Source organism: Manis javanica, chromosome 4, assembly GCF_040802235.1.
Source record: "Manis javanica isolate MJ-LG chromosome 4, MJ_LKY, whole genome shotgun sequence".
Lineage (NCBI taxonomy): Eukaryota > Metazoa > Chordata > Mammalia > Pholidota > Manidae > Manis > Manis javanica.
The window spans coordinates 177,021,990-177,043,173 of NC_133159.1; the positions used below are offsets into that span (position 1 = coordinate 177,021,990).

General features: G+C 55.0%; 1 protein-coding gene and 1 long non-coding RNA gene across 6 annotated transcripts in view; one reads left to right on the forward strand and one right to left on the reverse strand.

Annotated features, from left to right (window-relative positions):
- Nucleotides 1-6,526, reverse strand: part of LOC118968183 (uncharacterized) — a 31,911-nt gene extending 25,385 nt beyond the window's left edge. The window contains exon 1 of the long non-coding RNA XR_005055712.2: nt 6,399-6,526. This is a non-coding gene — a long non-coding RNA (uncharacterized lncRNA). The remainder of the gene's footprint in view (nt 1-6,398) is intronic.
- On the forward strand, nt 712-20,741 carry GPRC5C (G protein-coupled receptor class C group 5 member C). Of its 5 annotated transcripts, XM_073235876.1 has the most exons (7): nt 5,743-5,900; nt 5,991-6,205; nt 6,290-6,341; nt 11,549-12,637; nt 14,865-14,959; nt 16,997-17,146; nt 18,862-20,741. In XM_073235876.1, exons 4-7 carry the CDS (start codon nt 11,581-11,583, stop codon nt 18,892-18,894), a joined length of 1,335 nt encoding a protein of 444 aa, XP_073091977.1. In that variant the 5' UTR covers nt 5,743-5,900; nt 5,991-6,205; nt 6,290-6,341; nt 11,549-11,580; the 3' UTR covers nt 18,895-20,741. The 5 variants fall into 5 exon arrangements, 4 of the variants coding, with proteins under 4 accessions (XP_036853557.1, XP_073091977.1, XP_036853556.1 ...); XM_036997661.2 differs by having other exon boundaries at nt 5,991-6,341; XM_036997662.2 differs by lacking the exons at nt 5,743-5,900; nt 5,991-6,205; nt 6,290-6,341 and adding an exon at nt 712-869.
- Nucleotides 20,742-21,184: the final 443 nt, after the last annotated feature.

Genomic DNA, 21,184 nt, shown 5'->3' on the forward strand with positions numbered 1-21,184 from the left:
ACCATCCTGCTGCTCCTTTCAGCTCTAAAACTATGTAGTTCAGTGACAGGAAGTCATAATGACCAGCTTGAGCTTTATGTCGACACCAGGTGACCTTGGGTAGGCTCTCTTCCATTCCTGGCCTCCAGCTTCCACAGGAGGATAATAAAGCCGCCCCTATCACCTCAGGGGGCTTCTACCAGGGCTATCAAGATTCAAGTTAATCATAGGGGCTTAACCTTGCTTTAAGCTGGGTTTGATTATGGCTGTCATCTTTGTTCACCCAAACTCAGTCTTCAGACTTCATTGCTTATGTTGCAGAATCAAATCCTGCAGCCTCAATTAAAACAAGAAAGAAAAAGGCCCTCAGGAGAATCCATCATTGCATTTAACTGGGAGGGACATAGACAGAACGCCTGAGAATGGGTTAATGCAGTAGGGTGGGTATGAGGACACTGAAAAGCTGCCGAAAATGCCTATGGGCCAGTGAATGACAGTAAGAATGAAGGTCGTTGCATCAGAGGGCTGAAGTATACGCGGTTTATGGGCAGCTTCCACTTTAGAACAACCACAGCTGTTATTAAGACCCTCAAACGCGCCATCAGTGGTTCTGAACTTTGCATAATGACTGAACTCTGCCTTATCATCAGAGGGGAAGAAAACATTCTGGAAACCAAAGGGGCTGAAATTTCAGCTGCTGCCAGGCGTCCTGGAGCTCCATCACACTCCCAGAATAGCGCGGTTAGGTTCCCGGCAGCCTCCGGCTGCACCGCAGCTGGCCTTCCGGAGAGCGAGACAGTCAGGCCCCAAGCAGCGCCGGGAACAGCTGGGACTGGACACCACCCTGAAGCCAGCTGGCTAGCTCTGCCCTGCTGGAGGCGCCATCTCTGGTGAGTGTGGGCATGTCTGGCTCTCCCGCAACACCCTGGCTCTCCCCGCATTGTCTTGGGGTCCTGGCTGAGGTCGAGAGCCAGGGTAACTTCAAATCCCAGGGGAAGGGTCAGGGGCAGCAGCTGGGCCTTTTGAATACAGCTGTGAACCAAGTTGGCTGGTGAGGCTGGTGAAGGGCAGGCTGCAGTGTGTGCAGAGAGGATGCGATTGTAGGGGCCAGTGGCCACCAAGAGAACAGGTGGGAGAAGGAAGAAGGGTCAGAGAGGGAGAACACAGCCCTGCCACAGGCCAGGCTACTGCCCAGCACAGTGCTGACCTGAGGCTGGCTTCTGAAGGTGAAGGGACAGTTGGGAGAAGGGAGGTTGCCAGTTTGTCACCAGCTCCGCTCTGTTGCCAATATTCTTCTCTGGCGCAGCTTGTGCAGACCCTTCATCTAGTTACCCCTAGCAAATGTTCCCTGAGGCCCTACTATGGGCAAGGCACTAGGGAACACAAAGTGCCCTAGGATCAGGCAGACATCTTTCCCTCAAAGAGCCTATACCCGGTTGGGGATGTAAGACATGTGCATAAACAACATTAAAAAGGCAGATAAGGTAAAAGCTACACACAAAAAAGAGAAAAGCATAGCACACTGAACTGCAAGGCCAGTGGAGTTAAAAACAAATGGGTTCTCATCCACGGCGAGTCACTTAGCCTTTAGGAACCTCAGTTTTAAATTGATAAAACAGAGGCACAAATACTGCCTTATTCAACTCCAGGGCTGTAAAGATCATATGAAAGACACTTTGAAACTGTTCAGTGCTATACAGAGGCAAGTGGTTGTGAGTATTGTATTATCAGACTAGCCAGAGTTTCTCTGAACTTCTTGTTCTGGGATTCTGGGAGTCTGAGGAAGCTAGGGACCTGGGTGCAGGGTTCGTGACCGCAGCAAGGCCCGAGCTAGCCGCCGAGGCCTCCCTGGGGTGAGGTCAGGGAGTGTCCCACATGGATGGGGGTCTGCAGGATGACTGTCGGAGGTACTGGGGAATGGAAGGAAGATTGCAAGTGAGGATAATCAGTCGGGGGGCATGTAACCACTGAGGTGAAGTAGAGGGCACAGCTGCCTCTGAAATAGTCTCAAATCCAGGTGAGTCATTTCCTGAAGGTAAGGGAGACTAAATGTAACACTTTGAACATACTTTTCTTTCAATGGTGTGGGTGGGTTGAGGGAACTGAATCTTTGGACGTTTGGCTTTGTCCTTGGTTCCTATATTCACTCAGTCTACTGATGGACACCCTCGAGACCTCGGTAGCTCAGAAAAGCTGATTCTCTCCTTCTACGGGGAGTTGCTTAGTAGCCACTGAGCCAAGGACCCAGAGGGGAATAGGGAGATTTTGACATTCCAGCAGGCTCTGCTCAAGGCCCACTTCTGGGTACATTTCCTGAGAGATCATCCATGGGCAGCCAGTTGTAGTGAATGACCTGCTTCTTAAGGGGCCACCTTGGAATCTGGGTCCTTTCAGAAAACTAGGTGGTACCTTCTGTTCCAAGCAGGCAGTCCCATGAACTTAAGAGAAAAAGAGACTTGGCCAGACACTGCAGCCTGGACAGTAACCAGTTAATACAGACCCTGGGAGCAAGGAGAGGTCAATTGCAAAATCTGTTTACCAGCCAGTTGTGAGGCACCCAGCCACCTAGCACAGGATTCCAGACACCTACCTGTCAGGGAGCCAAAAGCCCCACCCTCAGCTTGGTGAGGAACTATTCTCACTCCACGGGTGCCAGGCCACAAGACCAGGGACACTCAACCCCCTAGGAAGGGGCAGCAGGCCTCCCACTTCCCGGAGAAGGAAATAGTTCCTGTAAGAGATTCTGAAAGCTGAAACTGCAGTCCAGGACTCCTGCTACCCAGGCAAAAGGGAAGTCCCTCTAGGGAACATAGCGACTTACAGCATTCCAGGGTAGGCCCCTTTAGTGCCCCCAGCCAGGTTGCTGAGGCCCCCTACCCTGGATTCTGAATGCAGGGCATCCTGGCTGAGGGGAGGTGGACTTCCCCAGCAGAAGGAAGGCCTGATGCCAGTGGGCAGGGCAGGTACGACACTGTCTGCAAGGCCTTTGTGAGGGGGCACAGCAGCAGTGGGCTACCCTCCAGGGACTGTTTCTCAACTCTTGCTACTGTTAAGAGCACCGAATAATGGATCTATCACATGACAGGCTCTGTGCCACATGCTAGAGACAACAAGATGAGTGAGACATGTCCCTGCTCTTGAGAAGGGCACGGTCTAATTGGGGAGACAATAGTTTAGAAGGCTGATTCAGATGCACTGGGATAAATGATAAATAAACAAACGCATACTAAGCTGTGGGTACACGGGGCAGGCGGCTCACACAGGTCCTCCCTTTGAAGAGGAGGGACATTGGTGCTGAGCTTTGAGGCAGGGCAGATGTTTGAAAAATGTTGGTCAGAGAAAGGGGTGTGGGAGGGACAGGATGGTGCAGGTAGGAGAAGCCCAGGGGAAGGCCCAGAACACGGCTCCATGAGGCTATTCTGATGAACAAAGCAGCTTCCACAAGGGTTTGGGTTAAAAACTGTTAGGCCCCTTTAGCCGATAGAACTGAGGTTCAGAGGGGACAACCAGCAAAGGAGAGGCTGGCCACCTGTAACTGACAGTCCTGTGTGAAGAACATTCCAGACACAGCTTCACCTGGATGTTGCAGCAAGATGTAGGGAGGCAACTGGGGCTCAGACAGATGAAGTGACTTGCCCAGGTCACACTGCTGGTGGGTGGCAGAACAGCTCCCCACCCCACGTACAGCTCAAAAGGGGTGCTCCAGTGGATAAAGGCAGGTTCATGGGGCCGGCAGGAACTCAAGCCCCACATCAGGGGAGGGAAGAATTCAGGCACTCCAGTAATCCAAGGCCTATGTGGCACCACTTCTCAAAATATTACTTTTTGGTGAAAATGGGAGTTTGTAAAGGCTTAGATGCCTATAGGTCATTAAATTGGGTGGAGGGCATTTGGGACACAGTTAAGCCTTTTAGCTGGAGTCTTGGAAGGCAGTAGGACCTCCCAGAGCTTCCCCTCTAGCCTTTGCAGAGCTGTGTCCAGTGGCACCCTCCCTATCTGACTCTTGGGGAAGGGGGGGCTCTCATGTTCTCCACCCCATCTCCCCTCCCCTGACAAAGCACAGGTAGAGGGTGGGGGTTACTAAAGCGGAGGGCACCAGGGATCTTGGAGACCCAGAGGCCCAAGTCTTCTGCCCTGAGGGCCTGGCTTTGTTTTGAAGTCAGACCCTGTTCCGAAGGGGCAAACTGTTCTCAAAACTGCCCTGCATTTCCACGGCTGTCTGCAATTCAAGGCTGGCTGAGGGCAGAGTTCAGCTGTCTCAGTGTCCTGGCCTCATTCTAAACAACTCCCAGTCGGTGGCCAGGCACCAGACACCCCAACCTTACCCCAGCCTGGGCAGGGAGTGAGGCCTCCGGAGGACGAAGGGGTTGTGGAAGCTTGAAAGCAAATTAAGCCAATGGCCTGGAACCCCTAACACATCTCCCAGACTACATCCCCTACACCCTTTCCCGGGCTCTCAGAATTGGCTTTCCACATATGCTAATAAGCCACCCCTCCGGGCAAACTGAATTCTGCATTAGTTGCTTTGTGAATGAAAACGCTCTTCGGAGGTCGCAGTGACTTAACCCTCTTCCCGAGGCGTGACTGGCTGCTTGCCTTTCCACGGTGGACACCCAATTACCTGGACCTTACAAACGTCTGGACACCCTCACGAGCGGTCCCCGGACACGTAGGGTCGAGGGAGTTGGGGGAAGGAGGCAAAATTAAGTCACAGCTTTGCAGCAGAAACGCGCTCTTTCTCTTCGTATTTTAAAGAATTACAACAGTTCCGTCTTCGACCACATTTTCCAGATCAGCCAGCAAGGACCGGGTACAGCGAGGGATACAGGGTTCTAGAAAACGAGGGCCCCACCGCCAGCCCCTGCCGCTGAGCAAACATTCCCCCCTCCTGGAGTCGGAAAAGCCGGTGTGCGGGGGGAGCAGCCGGCCTGAAGTTTATTGACTCCCGGTTGTCAAGATCGAGGCCCGCAAACAAACAGCCCCAGAGGAGCCCCTCCCTTGCCCTGCGCCTCCCACCACCGTGCCACCCCCCAGCCCGGGACCAGCTGCCTCCCTCCTCCAGGTCTCCCTTCGCGGGGGTTCGGGGCTGAGCAAACATGCCCCGCCGCCCGCCCTGCCACCGGCTGGCTCCGGCCGCGCACAGCTGGCGATCCCCCAGGCAACTCGGCGTCACGAGAGCCAGCACCTCGGAGACCCGGCGCCCTACCCTCCCTCCACGTCCCTTGGGCCCCGGCCAGGCCCAACAACCTCTCTCTTCTCGGTGCACCGCGGCCCCTCTGGGCCTCCCGCGCTTGCTAACTAGGCCCCGCCGGGCGCCCCCGGACCGCGCAGCCCACGTCCCGCAAGCCCGCAGCCCCAGGGGAGGGCGGCCAGAAAATCTCTTGTTTACAGGGCCGGAGAGATCCCAGCCTGCACTCGCTCCCCATTTCTGCGGTTCCCTCTCTGCCGATTCCAGGCGGGGGGAGGGGAAAGGGTGGTAACCCGCTGACCCACCGGGGCAGAGTGCCGGCGGGGGCGCAGAGTTGGGAGGGTACCCGAACTCGGGGAAAAGTCCCGGGGCGGCGGGAGCTGCAGGACTGAGTCAAGGCCGACGAGTCCCGGAGCGCACAGCCCGCGAGGGCCGGGTCAGACACCGTACTTCGGGGAGCGTAACTGTGAAGGCTAATTAGGACAAGTCGGAACCGAGAACGGGGACGCGGGGAGGGGAGGGGAGGGCGCTCAGAGTTGGACATTGTCTCTCGCGGTCTCAGGAAACCCAAGCGCGGGGTGGGCGGGCCCAGGGCGACATCTGCCCACCGTCCCGAGGGGTTTCCGGGCTCGGCCCTCGGCGTTACGGGGGCGCGCGGGCGCATTCCCACGCACCTTTGGTGACTCGGGTGCCGGCAGAGGACAGCGGGTGCAAGAGGCGGACACCGTGTGTGGTATGTCCACGTGTGCAAACTCGGGGAGGGAGGGGGCGCAGAATTCATGACAAAGACGGACTTTGTATCTGAGTATGCGCTTCGCTCCAGCCCGGAGTAGCCAACTGCCGCTGTGTGTGCCTCACGCGAGAGCCAGGACGAAGGTGCAAAGGCAAGGTGTCGGGCACGGAGAGTCGCACCGAGGTGGCCCCGCGTGTCGCTGTGTGTGCGCGCGCGCCAGGACATCAGGGGAGGGAGAGGCCGCCCGCGAGGTGTGCTAGGCTGCACCCCAAACTGTTCTCCGGAGGGAAAGCCGAGTCCGGAAAGTGAGTGCGCGTGAGTGTGCGCGCGCCCGGGTGTGGGGGGCGTGGCAGTAAACAGCAACACAACCCACACGCCCGCCTCCCCAGGAACTCCCCCCACCCTCCCGGAACGGCTAGTGCGACTCGCTGGAGCCTGGAGGTGAGTCGGAGGGGGAGGGCCGGCGGGCTTTGTTGCTCTGCTCGCGATTGCACCTACCTGGAGCTCTGCGGGCGCCCGATTAGCCCCTGAATGGAGGTGATGTCACGGTGATGCGGGCGCCGGCCCCGCCCCGCCCAGAGAAAGGAGCCGAGCCCCGGAGAGGCGGCGCGAGAACCAGCTCCCGGGTCTCGGGGAGGCGCAGGCACTGCGCCCCAGTCCCCCGACCGGGCCCCGCCCCCGCGCGCTGTGCCGAGTCGCTCCAACCCCCCCGCGCCCCGCCTGGGGCTGGAGGTGGCCCCAGACGCTGCGCCGGAGCCCGGCCGGCGGCGCGTCCCAGGTAAGCGCTGCTGCCTTCCCGCCCCGCCCTCCGCTCGTCCGCCGGGGAGAGTTGGGTCGGGCTAGCAGGGAGAACTGGGGGCCGGAGGACGCCCGGCCAACTCCGCTCGGTCCAGAAACTTTCCAAATCGGAGCCCGCTGGAGACGGGGGGTGGGGGGAAGCCCGGAGATACGGCCCGGCTAGGAGCGGGGGAGAGGGAACTGGTAGAATTCCACCATCAGGGTCTCCGCGGGGGACTTCCTCCACCCACCCACGCTGCCTCCGGCGTACACCCCAAAACTGGGATAGGACTGAGGAGGGCAGGTCTCAGAATCTTCCTGCGGGAAGTTTGGAATTTCAGTCAAAGAACCTATACTGGCAGCCTGGCTTCTAGATCCCTCCCCTCCCCCGACTCCCGTAGCCCCAGGGCTGTTTGCAGTGTTGAGGTGGAGGAATCGACTCACCAGCAAATCCTTAAGCCGCAGTTTTACACGCAGGAAACTCAGTCATTTGAAAACTCCACGATCTTGATCCTAAAGCACAGGCTCAGAATATGTTGAAATAGGGTTTTGTGCTCTCGGAGGCCCCCCCCCCCTCCACCAGCCTTCTTCGTATGTGGCTTGGGAAGGGGGTGGTGTGTTTGAGGTGGGCTTATTCTAGAGCAGACTTTTCAGCTGAGGACTTCCAAGTTTCAGAGTAGTCTGGGAATTTTGGTCCAAACGCCCCTTCTTTGTGGATATCTGGGCTGGGGTGCCAGGAATTCCCCAGTCCCCCCAACCTTGCTACTGAGGTAGTTCCTGACAGGCACAGAATCTGGGGTTACTCTTAATACTTCTTACTAGTTGACTTAAAGGCCAGAGCCCCCTGGAAAGAGAAGTAATATGATAGTGTCTGGCCAGGGGCAAGGGAGAGGAGGAGGTAGATGGGACGGGGAGAGGGCCATCCATGCATCTCCTGTTTGTGGGGGGCGGTGCTCTGTGGCATCTCCGGTACGTTTAGGTGCCTCCTGCCCCCTAAGAGGGGACTCTCAAGGGTGGTGGCCCCCTTGAACATGGCACCTGGTTATGGGTCTGTATCTTACTCTATCCTTGAGCTTGGGAGACAGACCACTAGTGGCAGTATGAAGCTGTGGTACTGTTCTCAGGATGGTATGCTATGTTCTGGGGTTCTCAGGCTCCTGTCTGGATGGTGGGGGGTGAGGAAGGGCTTTGCCCTGGCCGGCTGCCACATCCTCGCTGGCTGAAGCCAGTCATGGCTAGCTGGGACTCTGAGCCCACCGTGCTCCCCCTAGAGAGGGACAGGGAGGAGGGGCTTCTGGAACTGGATTGGGCTGACCCAGACCAGAGCTGGGGTGGGGGCTATCGCTGAGCCTGGGGAAAGGCTGATCTCGGATGTAATTAAAAATGTTAGTATGACTGATTCCAGGGAGGTGTAGCAAAGGGTCCCTTTGTACAGAAAATAATTTGAGACTGGCCTGAGCCACAGCCGTGGTGTGGGGAAACTCAGGGACAGGAGATATACCCCTCCTTGGTTCCACTGAGAACTTCAAAGCAGAAGATGTGGTTCTACAGTGCAGAGGGCAGGCCTGGCATCAGGGAGAAGTGGGCACAGTCGGGTCAGTGAATGGTTTTCGGATGTCTGCCAAGTCAGGCAAGGCCCGGTGTGTTGCAGGGGTGCTGAGATAACACTAACATGTCTCATCACTACCCTCGAGGACCTTTGTCTGGTAAGGTGACAGGTACACACATGACTTTAAAGATCAAGCCTCAGAAGACTCAGCCTGGAAGGGTGGGCTCTAGGGACCCACAGGAGGGAGAGTCCTTAGGCAGAGCAGGGTCCATTTCATCAAAGACCTTTCCCCTTTCACCACCATCCAAAAAGGTGACAACAGCTGACTGGCTGAATCTGCTCTCCTGGAGGTCAAAGGGTCAGTACGGAACTCTTCTGAGTTATTTTTTTTTAAGTCTTCTGCTGGCCTTGAAGTGTCCTGTCCTAGGCAGTAGCCAAAAGCCAGACCCAACTGGCCCATTTCCCCACCTGAGTAGGAGTCACACTGTACGTCCCCCAGCTCACCCTTCCATTTTCGGGGGAATGGGAGAAATGAGACATTTCAAGGTGGGGATGGTTGTCTCATCTGGGGCTGGTAAGTTGCAGGGCAGCAGGACAGCACAGGTGCCTGGGTTGGGGAGGAGGGGCAGGTCCGGGTTCCTGTTCCCCTGGGAAGGTCCCACTCTGGTGGAGCTGACAGAGGGTAGACTGTAAGAGATTTTATCTTGGAAAGGATTTCTCAGATCTGAACATCACGACTGTTTGGCCTTGATCTTTAAACCAGGATGAATGTGTCTTCAACAGATCAATTGCCTGTGCTTTTTCCAGACTCATCTTAACGCATCATCCTGGTTATGCCCTCCTCATGCAAGAAACGGCCTTCAGTGGCTCCCGATGCCTTTAGAAAAATGCCCCAAACCCGTTCCCTATAGCATTTCTAATCTCTTGCCTGCCAGCTGCAATCTCGCTTTACAGATCTCAGTCCATACTTGGTGAATTTGATGAAACACTGAACGAAATGCAGTTGAAAGTCTCCATTCTGTCTTTTCTGACCCATTCGGCAGGAAGAGCTGCCTCCTCTTTGCTACGGTGGCCCCTTTTCTCTCCTACCTTAAAATCTCTCCTATTAGATTCTAAATGCCATCAAATCAGGGACTGTTGGTCATCCTTGTGTTTTCCAGACCTCTGAGAACAATAGGCCCTGCTCCCCCCACCCCCACTCCCCAGGTGCTCAGTAAATGTTTACTGATTTGGAGGTATTCCCTGTTCTAAACCGGGACCTGGAAGAGGGAGAGGGAGTGAGGTGCTTCCGGTGTGCAGATGCTTGAAGCCTAAGTCAGGGTGGTCATTCTCAGGGTTCAGTCCAACCTCCACCTTCACCCCAAGTTGTGGCTGCTTTGCTATGCACCAAAAATGCTCAAGATGGGGTTGAGCACTTAGGATCCCATACATATTATCTGTAAATCGTCTCCCTGAGTTGGTTCAGTATTCCTCTTTACCCATTAATCCTCCCCTGTCTTTTTCTCTTTCCAGCACTTGTAAATACAGTTTGTGCTTCATTGATTTATGATTAGACACAGTCCCCTACAAAAGCTTTAAGACATATAGAGGAAAGATCTTTTGCATTGGAGTCAGGAGACACTGTCTCTGTTGCAGTATGGTTATTTAGGAAATTGATGGTAATTCAAGTAAGGATGTTTGAATTTTAAGAGTTAATTAATGGTAGGTGGAATTTGGGGGGAAAGAAAGCTTAATTGAAAATGAGGAACCTGAGAAGGCTGAAATACCTAAAATATTTTCAGTGGGCATGGAGGATATGGTAAAGGACTGAAAATTGATGACCTGCCAGTTTCACTTACCAGTGAGTTTTATTTTCCCTGATTTAGTAGCTGTGCTCTTCCACTGATCAGTTATGGAGAGACAATTTGTATTAACTGAGATTTAGGATTTTTGTTTGCTTTTTAGAAATTAAGTAACTAAAAATGGTGAAAATGGGAGTAGGTAAACTACAAATCCCATTCCACCCTCAAAGGAGCAAGGTGAACTGGACCATGCCATTCCCCTGCCAGCCACTAGTGGTCACTATCATCCCAGGAAAGCTTGGTTGCGGTCTTTCAAGAGAGCTCCTGGGCCCAAGAGGTGAGATCAGAAGAGGCAGGGTTACAACTATTCCTTAATTTAAACGTGGAGTTACCTGCATTTCATAGAATTTTGGAATTCATAACTTGGCTTTCTTAGAGCAATTAAATGTTTTGTTCTCCAAGTAAATGTAAAGTCTTTGGAAAACTCAGTAATTTGCTCTTTAATTTCTCTTGACCTGACACACCCTTTACCTCCACTTCGTGCATGGAAAATCCAAATGATATTGAGAGCAGGGGGGTTTGGTTTCTTTGGTACTGATCTTCAGCATGTGGCGGGACCCACTGTCAGGACTGCTGGTTGAGTACATGAAGTAGTAAGTTACCTTCCTGGTGCAAATCGAAGATACTCTTGCCTTCTAGCTGCAGTACCGTGAAGTCCTCCATTATAAATTCCTTTGGGTTTTGCATTGCCCTTGCCTGGTTCTTACTTTTAAATGTTAATGCCTCATAGGAGAACTTTTGCATTAAGTCATTAACTCCCTAGCTGGGAAATTATTTTATCCTTGACTCCAGCAACTGAGCTAGACGAAGAGCTTTGGATTCTGAAGAGAATTGGCACTAAAAGTGGGAGAATAAAGGGCAAAAAGGGAGGTGGTGTGGAGGAACCAGGAGGAAGTATTCATAAATAACTTCAACTGGGTCTTGATTTTTTCTGGCTGCAGGTTATGCCTGTCGCAGGTGCATGTTAAATGCTTAAGTGAATGAGTGCACAGCCAACTGGCCATGGACTCGGGCATCAAATGGGCAGAGTTGAGGGGCATAATATCGGGCTTATTGAACTCCGGAAGTACCAGGGCAGAGAGGATATGCTAAATGAGTGGCATGATTGGTTTTGACTTGCTCACACACCCCATCATCCTTGACCTCCAGAGCTGTGAGAGCTCAGGGAATATTTGGACCCAGGTTATAGTTGGGGGCAGGAGACCCCTGAATATTCAGTGACAGTGCTACCTTTTCCCTGACTGGGAAGAGGTGGCCAAATGGGCTTAATCTCATTTGCTGCTCTGGTCAGTTGATAAGCCTCCCAGGAGTTCGGTGTTAAGGATTCTGAAGTCCAGAGGGACAGTCTCGTCATCAGCTTGGACTGTCCATCCTGGTTCAGGATGGAGGAAGCAGCACCTCAGAGGCTGGCTTCGGAGGACTGATTTTGCCCTTTCTCTCTCTCTCTCTTTCTCTCTCTCTCTCTCTCTCTCTGTCCCTAGGGACCCACCAGGAGCCTGGCCTGGGAGCCAGCATGGCCATCCACAAAGCCTTGCTGACGTGCCTAGGACTGCGCCTCCTCCTGTTACCAGGGGCGCAGGCCCAGGACCATGCCCATGCGCCACCTGGCTGTAGCCCGGACCTCAACCCCCTCTACTACAACCTGTGTGACCGCTCAGGGGTTTGGGGCATCATCTTGGAGGCAGTGGCTGGGGCCGGCGTTGTCACCACTTTTGTCCTCACCATCATCCTTGTGGCCAGCCTCCCCTTTGTGCAGGACACCAAAAAGCGGAGCCTTCTGGGGACTCAGGTGTTCTTCCTGCTGGGGACCCTGGGCCTCTTCTGCCTGGTCTTTGCCTGCGTGGTGAAGCCTGACTTTGCCACCTGTGCCTCGCGGCGGTTCCTCTTCGGGGTCCTGTTTGCCATCTGCTTCTCCTGCCTGGTAGCCCATGTCTTGGCCCTTAATTTCCTAGCCCGGAAGAACCATGGTCCCCGGGGTTGGGTCCTCTTCACCGTGGCTCTGCTGCTGACCCTTGTGGAGGTGATCATCAACACAGAGTGGCTGATCATTACGTTGGTCCGCGGAGGTGCTGAGGGTGGTCCTCCGGGCAACGACAGTGCTGGCTGGGCCCCGGCCTCGCCCTGTGCCATTGCCAACATGGACTTCGTCATGGCGCTCATCTATGTCATGTTACTGCTGCTGGGGGCCTTCATGGGGGCCTGGTCTGCCCTGTGTGGCCGCTTCAGGCGCTGGCGTAAACACGGGGTCTTTGTGTTGCTCACCGCGGCCACCTCCATTGCCATCTGGGTGGTGTGGATCGTCATGTACACCTACGGTAACAAGCAGCATGAGAGTCCCACCTGGGATGACCCCACACTGGCCATTGCCCTTGCCGCCAATGCCTGGGCCTTTGTCCTCTTCTATGTCATCCCTGAGATCTCCCACGTGACCAAGCCCAGCCCAGAACAAAGCTACCAGGGGGACATCTACCCCACCCGGGGCGTGGGCTACGAGACCATCCTGAAAGAGCAGAAAGGCCAGAGCATGTTTGTGGAGAACAAGGCATTCTCCCTGGATGAGCCAGCCTCAGGTAGGTGAGGGACACCCTCCCCAAGTCCCTGGCTTTTATTCCACATCATTTACTACAGGACAGGGAGCTGGTCCTCTGAGCAAAATGGAGTTTTATCTATAGTTTTCTGCCTTTATGTCCCTAAATTCCTTATTTAAAATTTTTTTTCCCTATACTCGTGAGTGTATTTTCACTGTGAGATTCCAAGCATTACAGATAACACAAAATTCTCCCCAACCAGCTTCACAATTCCACCCCATTCCTTCCTGTTCCCTCCCCAGAACTGACCCCTATTGACTATTTTAATCTCCACATGCCTCAGTTTCCTCTTCTGCAAAATTGGGAAAATAGCAACAGTTCCTGTTTTAGGATTCCAGGAGGATTGGCTAAATGCTTGGAAAGCGCTGTAGACGTATAAGCTGTTACCCGTGTGTGTGACTGTGATTTCTTCAGTCATAGGTAATAGTATCCTTCCAAAACGTATTTTTCTATTAAGTACATATCCATAGTCATGGGTTTCCTTTAAAAGTCCTTACAGTTAAAATGTCGTTCTTTTTAATAAAGCACAGTGCCGCATTCCACCCTAAGCAGCACCCATGGTCCAGCCGTGTGTCCCCTAGCTCCAGCCTGCGCTCTTTGTTAATGGGAGGGGGCTCTCCTGGTACTAGGGGTGCCTGCCAGCCAGCTGCACAGTCTTGGGGGTTAGGCTGAGGGTGCCCCGGAGTTGGAAGAGACAAGGAGCGTTGAAGCCTTTGCAGAGGGCCAGTACCCCTCTCGAGCAGCCTGGGAGGTAGGAAGGGGTCTGGCCATTCTCCAAGTGACCAGGCTGGAGGAGCTCCCAAAGGAAGGAGTATTTCTCTGTAATTTGGTAATTGTAAGGGCCCCTAGTATTTATTGAGCACCTGCTGTGTGTCTTTCCTGGTGTGTCCTGTCACACGTGCCTCAAATGCCTTCTTAGCTGGCTGGCTGGCTGGCTGGCTGGCTTATCCGACATGATCTGGAAAGCTGGAGGTATGCTCCACAAAGAGCCCTGCCGCCGACCCGAGACGGCTCTCAGCAAGATGTTTGGGGGCTTAAAACTTGTAACTGCCTGATCGCCAAGTGCCAGAGGTCAGAGGGAGAGGCAGGGGAAGTTCCAGAATCAGACAGAACCTCCTGCCCCTCTCTACAAGTACGTCCCCATAATCTCTGCTTTGGGGAAAGGGTGACCCTTGTCCTGCCAGGCACTTGATCTTTGACCTGCTCCCTGGGGCCCGCTGAGTGGCACAGCGGGGCAGGTGGGAGGAACCCTGTGACCAGCGTTGGGAGGAGCTTGCCCCATCCCCACCCCAGCTCTCACCCTCTGCCTGTTTGTCAGGGCCAGAGAGTTCTCAGCCTTTGTCCTCTGGAGGCAAACACTCCCGGGGCTGTGAGGGTTTTTTCCTTTTATTTTTTCTTTCCTAAGTGGAAAAATCAATGGAGTAAGCCCAGCACTTAGGAAGGCCTCTATGGTTGTGGTCCCTCAGAGCTGCGGGGCCGCCAGCCTGCAGGAACCAGACATCCGCTTGCCTGCCCTCACGGCGCCCTGCCTGCTCTGGGGCCTCGGGGGTTGGCCAGCAGCCTTCCTCAGACGCCCTGGGAGTGCCCAGCAGAGCAGAACAGGTCGGGAAGCCAACACACACAAGGCACGGGCAAGTATTCCTGGAGCCGAAAATAGTTCTGGAACTTGCCAAGGGGACATAGGACAGGATGTGTGTTTAATCCCCAGTGCAGGGCTCTGGGTCGTGGGGTCCTGGGGCATCAGCACACAGCTCTGCCCCATGAAACATGAGGAGTCTTAGGCTGTGGGGCCTCAGCTGAAGTGCCCCAGGGCCTGGCAGCTGGCCATCCAGGAAGGCAGCCGAAGGCCCATGTGCCCCTCCTGGCCTCTGGCCCCAGAGGGCGGATGGGGATGTGAAGGTTGCTGACTGGAGCACTTTTTCCGAGCTGATGGTGGGGGCTTGTCCCGCCCTGCAGGGAAGCCCAAGGGGAAGGTGAGCAGCATCATGCCCTGCGCATCCCAACAAAGGCAGGCTGGGCTCCGGAGGGCACCCCATTGTATCCCTCACCCCCAAGCTGGCCACCCCTGGCTGGGCCCTCCCTGAGTTCGATGTCACCCCAAGGTCGGCCTAGCCCCCTTTTCTTTTCTGCTCCCTGGGGAGCCTTGCTCGAGATCAGGAAAGGTAGCTGAGAGCCCCTCCAACCGCTCCTGTGTTTCCTTCTATTGCAGCTAAGAGACCGGTGTCACCATACAGTGGGTACAATGGGCAGCTGCTGACCAGTGTGTACCAGCCCACCGAGATGGCCCTAATGCACAAAGGCCCGGTGAGTGGGGTCCTGGGGTCCCCATGGCCCTCCTGAGACCACAGAGCCCAACCTGAGTGGGCCCATGGAGAGGGCCGTGTGGCCAGGGCAGGGCGGGTGGCGGTGGCAGGGAGAAGGCAGGCTTCTCCATCTGGGGCATCAGCTCCTTAGGCCCTTTCCCTGGAGTTGACATTCCCCCACCTTCAGCTGCAGTGTCATGGGACCTGCCCTGGGTCACTGCGGCATCACACAGTGGGGCTGCCTGCCTGCCATGGAGAACGTGGACTGGGCTCTCCTTGATCTAGTGGGAGCTGCCAGCTTTACCCTAAGCGGCTTAGGGAGGGACAGAGGAGGGTCTCAGCCAGGTAGGTGTCATTGTTGGTGACCCCAAAGGAACAGGCCCAAATGGCAGATCTGGGTACGTACTTACTTCTCGACCACAGTTGTCCCAAGAGGGCCTTGGCCCCCCTCCCCCCATTGGCAGGGAGCAGTTCCCGACCTCACGCCTCCCCTGGGTTCTGGAAACCAGATGCTCCATTAGCAAGGGGGGTGTGGGGGCAGGAACAGGAAGCTGGTGGGTTAGATTCTCACTCTCCATATATGTTCCTCCTCCCGACTGGCAGTCACTGTAGAAAGAGGTCAGTGACCCGACTTGGCAGGATGCTGGGAACAGGAAATGAGGGAGGTCAGCAGGGTGGCCCCCTCGCTGCCGTGACCCAGGAGCAGGGTGAAGGGACTGAATTTCCAGCCCCTTCTTCCTAAGCTTGAACCTGTGGCCAGGAGCCAGGATGGGCAAGGAGTCTCTGAACATGAGCCACCAGGCTGTGGATGGCCACAGGACCCTTTCCTCAGTAGCTCCCCACCCTGGCCACCCCTCACCCACTTGGTGTGCACTGAGTCCTTCCCTGGGGGGAGGATCCGGATTTTATCCAACACAGTGATTCTCAAGTGTGGTCCCCAGACCCCTAGCACTCCATCACCTGGAAACTTGCTAAAAATGCAAATGGGGTGGGGCCAGTGGTGTTATGGAATGGACAGTTGGCATCTCTTGTCACCTTGATAACTGGACATCTGCCAGAATGGGAGTAATCACCCACAGAAATCTGCAAAGACTACAGATTGGAGCTCCCTCCCTCCCACCCACCCCAGTTGTCTAACATTTATCAGTTGTCTAACATTTATTGTCCTAATAAACACGGAGTGGGGCCCAACCAGCTGTGGGCAGGACCTAACAAACAGTCCAGGTGACTCTGATGCTCATCCAGGTGTGAGGTCTACCAATCCAGATGTTCAGAGCTACACAGGGAAGGAGTGTTGGAGATCCGCCAACAGGTGGGAGGACCCCCACCCCCACCCCAGTTCTGATTAGGCAGAAGGTGGCTTGGGCCCTTCGGGCTGCACGGGGTTGGTTGCAGGTCCTCCTGTAAGATAAGGCAGGTGGGGCCTGTTCAACGTCCCTCCAGCAGGGTTGCTGGGATGGGTGCCTCAAGACCCTCTTCACCCCATAGCCAACATTGCTAACCCACATAGGAACAGGGTCACTGGAGCTCTACGCAGGTTCCAAGCAGAGAATTTGGGTTTTAAGTCTACAGATCAGACTCTTAGATAAGAAATGTGTGGGCACAGCCAGAGCCCACCCAGGAGCTTAACCAGTAGCTGTGATGCGGTTGGGTGTTGGGTGTTCTTTGGGGGACTCAGGCAGGAGGCTGGAAGCATCACCAGACAGAAGAGCAACTCAGCATGGTTCACCCTCCCCTGGGCTCCCAGGACCCCTAAGGAATCGGGAGCGGGAGGGGGCTTGAGAAGAGGATCTTTGGGAAAAGAGCGTTCATGCCAAGAAGCCCCAGGACCATCAGAGGTGGGGTGCTCGTGCTCATGCCTAGAGGCCTGGCACTCCGTTTCCAGAAGTGGAGTCATCCATCCCAGGTTGCCACTGGGGCCTGGCTTGGGGGGCCGGGGAAGGGGGAGCAGCTGGCAGGCTTAGCCCTGTAGGAAGCAGGTGTGTGTGCATCCGCCCTGGCAGAACCTGGCTGTGAGACCGCCTGTTCTTCCTTCCAGTCCGAAGGAGCTTATGACGTCATCCTCCCACGGGCCACTGCCAACAGCCAGGTGATGGGCAGTGCCAACTCAACCCTGAGGGCCGAAGACATGTATGCAGCTCAGAGCCACCAGGCGGCCACACCGCCGAAAGACGGCAAGAACTCTCAGGTCTTTAGAAATCCCTACGTGTGGGACTGAGTCTGCAGCCTGGAGGAGGCAGGCAGATGTGGGGAGGCCCCTTGGGACCTGTCCTGGGTGAGGGACTCCCCCACCCAGGAGCCCCGTGCTCTCCCGTCCCCCGCCTCCACCCCCTTGCTGGTTCAGGGTGACACTCAGAGACACAAAGGCCCTTCCTATCTGCCATTGTATGGGTGGGTGTCCCAGGTGCCCCCCACCCACTCCTCAGTATTTGTGGAGTCAAGGAGCCAACCCTGGCTTCATGCCAGGGTCCCCTGGCAGCTGTGCTCCAGTCAAATAGTATTCTTCTCGGGGTGGCAGCCGGTCAGCACCTACATTGTCTGGAGTCTTCGGAGGCATTCTGCAACCTTGAGAGAGTTGACAGGCACGTCTGTCCCGGGTCTTGCTCCTCTGTGAGGAACAAAGGTGCCTAATAAACACAGTCCTGTTTTGTTAACCCCTGCTCTGGGAATGTCCTTTCTGACCTGGGCTCTGAGCTGCTGCTGAGCCTCTCTGCTGTGGCCTGGGGAGGTCCCTCCCTCTCCTCCTCTCTTGAAACCCAGCTCATTTTGAAAGCTGCAGCTGCCCTTCCCTTGTGTGCAGGGTGAGTAGCTGACATCTCTGCTCACGGAGGGACTCCTCGGCTGAGCCTCTGTGTCATGTGTCATCAGAATGAATTTCTGGGCCCGGCTCAGGTCTAGGGGACAGTCGTGTGTCTGAGGTTTGCTGGATTGGGAAGCCAGGCAGCTTTCCTCCAGGACCCTGTCCACTTGCCCTATGTGGGGACACCAGGCAGTGTATTAAGGGAAGATGGACTAACTTCAGACTGTCTTGAGGTAAATGGTGGTTAAGATCCTTAGGGGATGAGGTGAAGGATCACTCTGCTCCATGCTATTAGGTCAAGTTGTGCACACATAGAAGAGAACAGTTAGGTCAAGTTGTGCACACGTAGAAGAGAACAGCTCTGAGGGGACAGTTGACAAAGTGGGTTTCCAAAGAGGGAAAGCATTGGGCCAGTTCTGGTTGGTTTCATTCCTGGGTGGTCATTAAAATGCTCAGTCCTTTATGGCAAACAAAGCCTTTCCATAAAAACTCATTTTAAATATCATGGATGCTCAGAAAGGTGGAAGGGACAGTATTCTCTCCTCTTTCCACAGTAAAAAGTCCTAGAACCATACCATTTTAGGGTGAGACATGGTCTTAGGGGTAAGTTAGTGGTGTAGTTTTCCAAGCCCTTCTCATAGGAGACCAAATTGACCCAGAAAAGCCATGTAGCTTCTAGAAGTGGCTACACCAAGATTGGCCAGGTTTTCTCAGAAAACACGAAGACCTTTTTCTCTGGCCCACTGTGGGATGGCCACCAGGCCCCAGTGGCCTGGGCTTGGAAGAGCAGCGGTGTCCTGACCCTTGGACACTGGCTCAAGGTTCTGTGAGGGGGCTGCTAAGCCTGCCCCTCCTAGGCTTGGGAGTGTTTCTCCCCAACTAGCCAGAAGCTGTTTTTCTGATACAGGTTGTAGGGGGAAAAAAAGTTTGTTGGGAGAGAAAGGTTGCCAGAACTTAAAAATCGAACTTCCCCCACACTTCCATGTTACATGGCACCAACCTCCCCCCCAGAACTCTAAACACTCTTTTCTTCAGTGACGACCAGTGCTCGAGCCCTGAGCAGTGGGGTACCCTTTGACTCTTACTCTTTCTGGTTACTTTAGGCCCAGTCCCCGCAAAATAAAACGAGATGTTAGACGCCCTCTTCCCTGGACCGCACGTCATCCTGATGTCCGCACTCCTCTGTGTCCAGGCTGGGCAGGGCCCACCACCTTCCCCACCCTTGTCACTGGAGCTGGGAGGGACCAGAGGCCACTGGCCTGAAGCAATGGACTGAGTGGGGAGCCCTGTGAAAGCCCGAGGCATGTGGCTGGGGCTCTAAGGCCTCTCCCCTTGCAGCCCAGCTCAGCCCCTCCTGGTCCCCAAGCGACTGAGGCCACAAGGATCTGTCTGCAGACCCCCAGCCTGCCTCCATCCCCCTCTGATGCCCTCCCCGCAATCAGAGCCCATGCCCTGTGCTGTGGTTCTCCTCGTGGCCACCCTCAGATGCCTTCCTGGCCACCCTTGGTGTCCAGCATCAGCCGGTCCCACTCTGCACCTAGATGAGTCTCCTCCATGAGTCTTTGGAATCAAATCATGGCCGAAGTCGGCTTTTGCCTTTCTTACCAGGGCCTCCTGCCGCCACCTGGACCGCGGAAGGCCACTGAGCTGAGGTAGAGTCTGGCCTCGGCCTGGGCAGACGCCGCTTGTCTTCATGGTCCGTGGATCCCAGATCTGAGCCCCTCTGGCGCTTCACTCACCTGCCCGTTTGCTCCTCGATCTCTTCACCACCTTCAGTGAACTGGGTCCCATCAAGACACAAGCTGGGGGTTGAAGTTTCATTCTCAGGGACCAGTTGAGAGTCCTGGACCACATGGATTGGGGTTCTAGACCTCTCCCAGGACTGAGATTTGTGGGACATGGATGCCCCTTAGACAAGTAGCATCTAGGACTGAAGATTGTGCCATTTCCTGATGTGCAGAAGTACAGATTTCTACCTCACCTTGGTCACCCCAACATGCTCCCGGGGGTCCTGATGGACACCCAGGGAAGTGGGGGACATCCTTTGGACCTGCATGATGCTGGCACCACAGACAGATATGGTGGGAGTGAGATCACTGTAGCATTGTCTCTGGTTTTATCCTGTTTTGGGGTACCTGATACCTGGATCATTCAAGGTACCCTCCCTAGGTGTGCCCTGGGGCTACATACTCAGCCCAGCATCACCTCTGGGAGCTGAGATGGGGGCCAGGGTGGAAGCCACGCGGGGGAGCTGGGCTGTGCCTGACATGGCCCTACATACAGTCCCATGGCTCTCCTTTGCCACTGCCATCTTCCACTCCCAGAAGCCTGTGGCTTTGTCACTGGGATGTTTTTCCAGAGCTAAGTGGAGTGACCAGTCCTTACAGAGAGTAGGGCCAGGCCCACAAGTGTGCCGTCCCCCCATCATTCACAGCCATCGTACTGGGTCGCTCAGTTCTGTGAATGGAGTATTACCTCCCTCTGATGGGGGAGGTCTGCACCTCAGACTTCCCCATCTAGGTTAGTGCCCCAAGATCCCTTAGGGTGAATAAAGGCACTGTCTTTTCAAGGTGATGGTCTCATGCCACAAAGAGCACCTGCAGTGAGTATGTGTGTGTGTAGCCCAAGTCCCCCCAAGATCTGAGTGGGCCTTGGGCAGGGCTGGGTCCCTAAAAGACGGCAGGCCTGCCTGGTTTCAGGAATACTCAACGGCCATGCTTAGGCCAGTTTGGCCAAGCGCAAAAGATAGATGAGTTTTGAGGAGGAAAGCAGTACCTTCTCAGAAGATGTCCAGCTGCTTCACAAATAAGCCTCAAAGGGAAGAAAACAGGAATGAGCTAGAACCTGCTGCAGGTAATGTGAAGTTAACACCCTGGTAAATCCCACTCCACTCCTGTAAAGTGTAGCCTGAAGCATAGTGGTTGGGACTTCCTAATGGCCCAGAATTAAATGACATTATTCTAAGTGTAAGAGATTAAACTACCCCGAGTCTGTGTGTGCATTAATTTTCCTGGGATTTAGTACATATTTTTAACCTATTTCTTGCCTTCCTGACCAATGAAGGCTGATTCCAACTAACCTTGGTTGGGGATTGATTCTCTAGGGAGGAAATGAACCTCTAAAACAAGCGAACTCCAGGACCAGCATCCCTCCCCCACCTGCCCACACAGGCTGGGCATGGGTTGTATGGAGCAGGGAGCCTTAGAGTCCTTGTACAGCCTAACATGCTGGAGTGGGGAAGGCACCATTGAGGCGGGGGGGGCAGCGAAGGACCAGCAGTACCTCCCCTGGGTCTGGAGGACCTCCCAAGTGCCACACACGGCATCCCAGTTCCTACATGTGGTTTTCCTGCCCTTTTCCAGGGCCCCTTACAGCTCATGCACGTAAAGTGACTTGCCCAGGGTCACACAGTAAGGGCTTGTCAGC

Excerpts from the sequence above, each read along its gene's own strand:
- GPRC5C (XM_036997662.2), top strand. The coding sequence starts at position 11,581 with ATGGCCATCCACAAAGCCTTGCTGACGTGCCTAGGACTGCGCCTCCTC. Across the intron at positions 14,960-16,996 it reads CCCTAATGCACAAAGGCCCG|TCCGAAGGAGCTTATGACGT; the intron begins GTGAGTGGGGTC and ends TCTTCCTTCCAG. Across the intron at positions 17,147-18,861 it reads AAGACGGCAAGAACTCTCAG|GCCCAGTCCCCGCAAAATAA; the intron begins GTCTTTAGAAAT and ends TGGTTACTTTAG.